This window comes from Fonticula alba (genome assembly GCF_000388065.1).
Source record: "Fonticula alba strain ATCC 38817 unplaced genomic scaffold supercont2.2, whole genome shotgun sequence".
In the NCBI taxonomy this organism is placed as follows: domain Eukaryota; order Rotosphaerida; family Fonticulaceae; genus Fonticula; species Fonticula alba.
The window spans coordinates 1,036,006-1,043,393 of NW_009242972.1; the positions used below are offsets into that span (position 1 = coordinate 1,036,006).

Genomic DNA, 7,388 nt, shown 5'->3' on the forward strand with positions numbered 1-7,388 from the left:
GAGGAGGGGCGGGGGGAGTCTGCTGTGAAGCCTCGGCCGCCGAGGGCGGCCAGGTTGCCGATGGGGTTTCCGGCACGCCGCCGCTCGCATCGCGGTGCCGACGCGCCTGCTCGAGGCCGGGGCGCTGATCACCGCCCCCCGAGGCAGATCGGCCGGGCGCCGCCGGGCCCTGGGCGGGGAAGGTGTTGGCGGGGCCGGCCGGACCGGGGGACCCCCCGGCATGCACACGCCCCCACCCGAGGCGCTGGCTGGGGCGGCGGTCCCATTGTTTTTTTCTGTTGCTCGAATCCCTCCACGCCCGTCCGCCGCAGGCCCCCGGCTCTCGAGGGGTCAACAGCCCCCGCCGGTCGGGACGCGCTCGTGGGGAGGGCGGGCAAAATTCGGCTTCGCTCTGGCCGATCACGCCGGTTTTTTGGCCCGGGCGCACATGACCCGGACAAGTGAAAATTGCATGGCGTGTCAAACAGTCCCTCCCGCCTCGCCCCCCTCCCCCGGTCTCTTGTTGGGCTTGGCTCCGCTGTGCCTTCAATTGAAAGTGTATCCCCCCCCCCCCCCCCCCCCCCCCCCCCCCCCCCCCTCCTCCCCTTTCCCGGGGGGACCGGGCCCCCTCGGGACCCGGATGCCGGGCGCCATCCCCTCTCAGGAGTGGGTTTCTCCCGGCGATGGCCGGTGTAGACCCCCATGCTTCGATTTGCCGTCCCTCCTGTCTGCCTGCCCCCCGCGCACTAGTCAGAATCCTCCGCTCGCCCATTCTGGTATGTGTGTGTGTGTGTGTGTATGTGTGTGTGTGTGGAGCGGGGGCGGGGGAATGTGCGGGTTGGAACATGCACAGGCCCGCCGCAGGATGAGCAATCTTGTCGGCCAAAGTTAATGTCGGATCCTGCGCCTGCTCTCTTGAGCAGGTACTCTCAGTGAGAGATCCTCGGCCTGCCGGCAGATCCATCACCCAGCACCCTCGTCCTCCTTTTCCCTCCTGGCCTTCGCCCATCCTCCTTCCTCGCCGCAACACGCCACATTCCAGGGCCCCCCTTTCCCTCCCTCCCTCTCTTCCTCTCTCTCTCTCCCCCCCTCTCCCCCTTCCCAAGCCCGCTCGTGAAGCCCGGCCGGCGCGCTTGAGCATGACCGAGCCCGCCGTCCCCCGCACGGCTGACTTCGGTTCCTCGACCGAGCCCGACTCACTGATGGGTAGCCCGGAGCTGGCAGACGACCAACCGGTCGGGGGCCCGCCCGCGGTGCGTCCTGCTTGCCTCCCCCCCCCCCCCCCCCCGCACGTGCCACTGACTCTGACCCATCTGACGCACACACAGACCCCCGGGCAGGATGCGACGCCGGCCAAGCTGCGCGAGCTGACCCTCGCCTACAACAAGCTGCGGGTATGCCCACGAGCACTACTTTTCCGGCCCCCCCCCCCCCCCCCCCCCCCCCGCCTCTGTCCCTCTCCCTGGCTGCTTCCTTCCCGGCCTAGCTGTTGCTCCGCCCTCTGACTGCTGCCTGCTCGCCGGCCCGCCCGATGCGCGCCTCCATCATCGCTGAACGTCGACAGCGTAAGGCCCAATCCAAGATCGACCAACAGAAGGAAACCATTGATGAGCTCCAGCGCCAGGTGGACCAGGTGTGTTGGCTTCGCCGGCTTTCTTTGCTGACCCAGGGACGGGTACTGACTCGGCGCAGTTCTCCTCGGGGTCCCCGGGTGCCGGTGTTGTGGCCGACCTGACCGAGCGCCTGGCTCGGCTGGAGTCCGAGCGTGAGAAGCTCACCCAGAAGAATGACAGTTTGCAGAAGATGATCGGTGCGGCCGTCTGTGTGCTTTTTTCCCCTCCCACTTGGCCCTTCAGGCGCATGGCGCGGCCCCTTGCGCGGCTCCTTGCCAGCCGGAGCGCTGACCCTCGCGTTTCTCCTCCGGTTCCTCCGCCCCCCCCCCTCCCCCCCCGGGCCCGGCAGATTCATCAAGTGACCTTTTTGCGGCCAAGCTGGCCGAGACCGAGTCCATGCTCAATATGTCGACCAGCAAGAATGCCATCCTGGAGGTTCGTCCGTGCCTCCGCCATGCCTGCTTGCTCCCTCCCTCTGCCAGTCCCCCTCACGCCCAGATCACATCCATCTGTCCTGTTGCGCCTCGCTCCTCGCCGGTCAGAATGACCTCCGGTCCTTACGCGAGCAGCTTGAGGGCCGGCCGGGAGGCCCCGCCGCCGACACAGCCACCGGTGCCCCACTTGACGCGCAGGCCTTGCTTGCCTTGGTGCCGGAGCTGAGCGCGCATTTGCCTGTGGCTGCTTCCACCGACGCGGCCACGCGCCCGGCCAATCCCTTCCCCTCGGCCTCCGGCTGGGATGACGATGCGGACTTCCTCGACGAGAGTGCCTTCCTGTCGGATGGCGACACGACTGCCATGCCCCTCACTGCTGACACTGGTGGGTCTTCCCTTTGCCCTGTCTCTCCGCCCCCGGCTTCAGGCTCGTCCCGATGCCCCCCCCTCCTCCCCCTCCCCCTCCCTGTCGCATTTGCCGTCACTAACACCCTGGGCCGTGTGTCTTTCTTGTGGGCGGCGCGCACCACTCGTCTGACGTCGCACCAGTTGCCTCGGCCATTCGGAAGCTGCTCGCTGAGCCGGGCCCTGCATCTGCTCCCGGCGCGGAGGTATGCTCCGTCCTCTTTGCCCCCCCCCCCCCCCCCCTCGCACCAGTTGCCTCGGCCATTCGGAAGCTGCTCGCTGAGCCGGGCCCTGCATCTGCTCCCGGCGCGGAGGTATGCTCCGTCCTCTTTCCCGTTTGCAGTCTCCAGTCCTCGTGCTTTTCCCATCTCCCTGGATCCCTCTCTCCAGGCCACCTGCCCAACATGCTTCCAAATGTGCCCCCTGTCTTACGCCTGCTCGCCCTTCCATCAACGCTCACACACACACACACACACGATATCATCCCGCATTTCCCAGGTTGGTGATCTGCAGGCTGAGGTGAGCCGGCTGCGGCAGCAGCTGGCCGCCCTGGCGGACCCCCTCGGCCTGGCCCCCGAGGATCCGGGCCTGGCGGACGCCGCGGCCCGGCGTCTGCGCGACCATGGGCGTCTTTCCGACCTGGTGGGCCAGCTGGAGGAGCGCGTCCATGAGCTGGAGGAAGAGGCCGCCAGCGGCCAGCCGCAGTCCCATGCATCGCCCCTGCTGGCACTGGTGGAGCAGGCCTCCTCCTCCGGCCAGGAGGTGGATGCCCTGCGTGCGCAGGTTGCTGCTCTGGAGCGCGAGTTGGCTGCCGCGCGTGATGCCACGCAGGCCGAACTCGACGCCGCAACTCGCGGCTTGGCCGATGCGCGGGCCAGCTCGGAGGCCACGCAGGCCGAGCTGGCCGCCGTCCAGGCCGAGCTGGCCACCGCACAGGCCGAGCTGGCGTCGGTGCGTTCTTCCGCCGAGGCCGGCCAGTCGGACTTGGCTCAGCAGCTCAGCGAGGCTCGGTCGGCCGCGGAGAGTGCCCAGCTCGAACTGGCCGCCGCTCGCGCGTCCACCGAGGCCGGCCACACGGCGTTGGCCCAGACGCTGGCCACCACGCAGGCCGAGCTGGCCAGCGCCCGCGCCGATGTCGACGCCTCGCGTGCCGAGCTGGCCGCCGCCAAGTCCTCGATCGAGGAAAGCCAGGCGGACCTGGTCCGGCAGCTGGATGCCGCCCGGTCGGAGCTGGCGCAAGTTCGCCAATCGGCCGAGGCCGGCCACTCGGATCTGGCTCAGCGGCTGGCCGGCATGCAGGACGAATTGTCCACCGCGCAAGTCGAGCTGGCCGGTGCCCAGGCCGAGTTGGCGGACGCTCGCGCCGTCGCCGCCACGACGCACACCGAGCTGGCTGCCGCCCACTCCTCGGCCGATGTCGCTCGGGCGGAGCTTGCCCAGGCGTTGGCCGCCGCCCAGGCGGAGCTGGCCAGTGCGCAGGCCGAGCTGGCCGAGGCGCGCGCCTCGGCCGAGTCCGGCCAGGCGGCGCTGGCTCAGCAGCTGGCCACCGCGCAGGCCGAGCTGGCCGCCGCACGCACTGCCACCGAGTCCGGCCAGTCGGAGCTGGCTCAGCAGCTGGCCACCGCGCAGGATGAGCTGGCCACCGTGCAGATTGAGCTGGCCAGCTCGCAGGCCGAGTTGGCCGATGCTCGTTCCGCCGCCGAGACGGCACAGAGTGAGCTGGCCGGTGCCCGTGCTTCCATCGAGTCCGGCCATTCGGAGATGGGCCAAAGCCTGGCCTCTCTGCAGGATGAGCTGGCCGCCGCGCAAATTGAGCTGGCCAGCGCGCAGGCCGAGCTGGCTGATGCTCGGGCCGCCTCCGCCGCGGCTCAGGCCGCCGCGGCTCAGGAGTTGGCTGCTGCCCGGTCGGAGCTGGCCGCGGCCCATGCTGCCGGCGAATCCGGCCAGTCTGAGCTGGCCCAAAGTCTGGCCGCCATGCAGGACAGCCTGAGCAACACGCAGATTGAGCTGGCCGGTGCGCAGGCCGAGCTGGCGGATGCTCGCGCGGCGATGCAGGTCGCTCGGGACGAGCTGGCCGAGGCCCGTGCCTCGCAGGACTCCACCCGGGGCGCCCTCGATGGTCTGGCCTCCCGGGAGGCGGAGCTGGCCAGCGTGCGCGCCGAGCTGGCGGCCGCCCGTGCCGAGGCGGAGATCGCCCAGGCGGAGCTGGCCGCCGCACGCACCGCCACCGAGTCCGGCCAGTCGGAGCTGGCTCAGCAGCTGGCCACCGCGCAGGGTGAGCTGGCCGGCGTCCGGGCCGAGCTGGCCGATGCCCGCGCCTCTGCCGATGCGGCTCAGGCGGCCATTTCCCAGCAGCTGGATGCTGCTCGGTCGGAGCTGGCCGCCCTGCAGTCATCCGCGAAGCTTGAGCAGACGCAGCTAGCCGAGCAGCTGGCGGCCGCCCAGTCGGAGCTGCTTGCCGCCCGCGCGGCCGGCGAGTCCGACCAATCGGAGCTCGGCCGGCAGCTGGCGGATGCCCGATCCGAATTGGAGCAAGCCCGCGCCTCGATCGCGGCAGCACAGGCCGAGCACGAGGCGCTGCTTCGGCAGCTGGACACGCAGCAGGCCTCGGTCCAGGAGTCCCAGACCCAGCTGGCCGCGTTGCAGGCCGAGCTGGCCGGCCGTGCTGACGCGCATGCAGCCCTCGAGGCCGAGGTGGTGCACCTTCGCCAGACGGTCCCGGCTCTGGAGGCGGCGGCCGCCGGCCATGCGGCCCAGCTGGCCGCCCTGGCGCAGGAGCGGGATGACGCTGTGGCCGCACACGCCGCCCAACTGGCGGCCCTGGTGCAGGAGCGGGATGGTGCCGCCGCCGAGCGGGATCTCCTCCTGACCCAGCTGTCCTCCTCGGCACTGCACGAGTCGGATGTGGTGCAGGAGCTCCGCGCATCGGTTGATGCCCTCACCGTGCAGGCCCAACAGGCTGCCGGTCAGCTTGCCGAGACCCAGGTAACGCCCGCATGCGCCCCTCTTCCCGGTGGGGCTTCTGCTGCCTTCCTTCCTGTGGGGGTTTTCCCTTCTCGCTCGCTAACCCGCCCACCCATGCTGTCCGAGGACAGGCGGCCCTCGCGAGCGCCACCACCCAGGCGGCTGATCTGTCGGCACGCTTGAGCGCCGCCGAGCAGGAGCGCGACCAGCACCTGACCCAGCTCCGCGAGCTGACGTCGACCCAGCAGGCGGCCTCCTCTGAGCGCGAGACCCAGCTGGCGGCGGGCCTGGCCGCGGCCGAAGCCCGGGTCAATGAGGCCGAACAGGCTCTGGCCGAGCTGCGCCTGGCCCACCAGAGGTATGTTCCAATGTGCATGGATCTCCCGTGCGCGTGCGTGCGCTCCCTGTCTCGATGCAGATGCATGGTCAGACATGCACACACGCACGCGCACGCACGCGCACGCACGCGCACGCATGCACGCACGCGCGCACACACACGCGCACACGCACACACACCAGATCAGGGCCTCGCCTGGTGGGATTCAGTGACTGACCTTGCCATATGGCTTCCCCTCAGCGAGGTGTCTTCCATTCGTGGGGATTCGGCCGCCCAGCTGAGCGAGGTTCTCCAAACGCAGGACCAATTCCAGGCGCAGATGGTCAGCCGTGTGGCCGAGCTGCAGCAAGCTCTCGAGAGCGCCGAGACCCGGCTCTCCCAGCAGCAGGCCCTCTTGCATGAGGCCGAGCGTGCACGCGATCAGCTGCGCTCCAACCTGTCGGACCAGGCGGCCGCCGAGGCGCGCCTCCAGGCGGACATCACCCGCGAGCGGGACCGCGCGCTGTCCCTGCAAACGGAGCTCGCCTCGGCCCGGGATCATGCTTCGGGCTTGGAGGCGCAGCTGAACGCCACCAATGGCCAGTTGCAGACGCTGGCGGCGCAAGTCCCGGCGGTCTCCGGCTCGGCGGTGGCCTCCGCCGGGGCGGACGCCTCTGCGGCCGGGGCGGCCACGGCCGCCAGTGCCGACGAGGTGGCTCGGCTGACGCAGGCCCTGGGCGACCTGCGCGCGGGGCACCAGCAGGAGCTGGCGGGCATCCGGACACAGGTGCTGGCCGAGAGCCAGCGAACTGCGCAGGCCGAGCTCCAGCGTGCCCGGGCCGAGTGGCTCGCCAAGTTGGAGGTCCTGCAGCAGGAGAATGAGCAGCTCCGTGTCAAAAATCGCGAAGCCCAGCAAAAGATCCTGGACCTCGGCCACCACCATCAGCAGCAGCAGCAGCAGCAGCAGCAGCAGCAGCAGCAGCAGCAGGCTGCCGGAAAGGGCGGGCTGGACTTCCTGGCCGGCGGCCCCGGGCCCGGGGCCGCCTTCAACGGGGGTGGCATCTATGGCTTGTCAGATCCGCATGCGTTGGCCGGGGGCCAGTCGCAAGTGCAGCAGCTTGGCCTGCCGGCGCCGGGCCCGGCCGTCGGGGCTGGTCCCTACGGCGGGCGGGAGGCCATTCCCATGGACACCGTGCCGGGCGACCTGCCGCCAAGTGTGGTCTCCGCGGCCGCCTCCTCCTCGGCCTTCGAGAAATCCACCGCCGGCGAGCTGGCCCCGGTCACCTTCTTCTCGTCGCTGGAAACCGACCGGCTTCTGGGCGGCAGCCGCTTTGGCTCTGGGCTCGGGCCCGACTCTGGCGACCTGCCGGAGTACCGGACCACCGGGTCGACCGGGGCCTCGGGGGCTTCTCGTGCGAGTGACTCCCTCCCTCGGCGGGCTCTTTCCCGCGCCCGTGTCGAGGTTCTGCACGTGGCCCGTGCGCTTATCCTTCTGCTTGACCGGTGGAGGTGCGTGCCCATCTTCTCTCCCCTTCACTCGGATCCGTCCCCCCTTGCACACAAGCATCTGACTTTCTCCCCGGTCGCTCATTTCTACGCGCGCGCACACACACACACACACACACACACACACACACACACACACACACACACACACACACACACACACACACACAC

General features: G+C 70.0%; 1 protein-coding gene across 1 annotated transcript in view; it reads left to right on the plus strand.

Annotated features, from left to right (window-relative positions):
- Nucleotides 1-1,043: 1,043 nt before the first annotated feature.
- The window catches only part of H696_01259 (hypothetical protein), a 6,706-nt gene continuing 361 nt past the window's right edge, over nucleotides 1,044-7,388 (plus strand). The window contains exons 1-10 of the mRNA XM_009495145.1: nucleotides 1,044-1,232; nucleotides 1,308-1,373; nucleotides 1,544-1,612; nucleotides 1,672-1,789; nucleotides 1,942-2,027; nucleotides 2,135-2,411; nucleotides 2,576-2,637; nucleotides 2,930-5,416; nucleotides 5,527-5,753; nucleotides 5,973-7,220. Coding sequence (XP_009493420.1) covers nucleotides 1,119-1,232; nucleotides 1,308-1,373; nucleotides 1,544-1,612; nucleotides 1,672-1,789; nucleotides 1,942-2,027; nucleotides 2,135-2,411; nucleotides 2,576-2,637; nucleotides 2,930-5,416; nucleotides 5,527-5,753; nucleotides 5,973-7,220 — 4,754 coding nt within the window. The 5' untranslated portion in view covers nucleotides 1,044-1,118. The remainder of the gene's footprint in view (nucleotides 1,233-1,307; nucleotides 1,374-1,543; nucleotides 1,613-1,671; nucleotides 1,790-1,941; nucleotides 2,028-2,134; nucleotides 2,412-2,575; nucleotides 2,638-2,929; nucleotides 5,417-5,526; nucleotides 5,754-5,972; nucleotides 7,221-7,388) is intronic.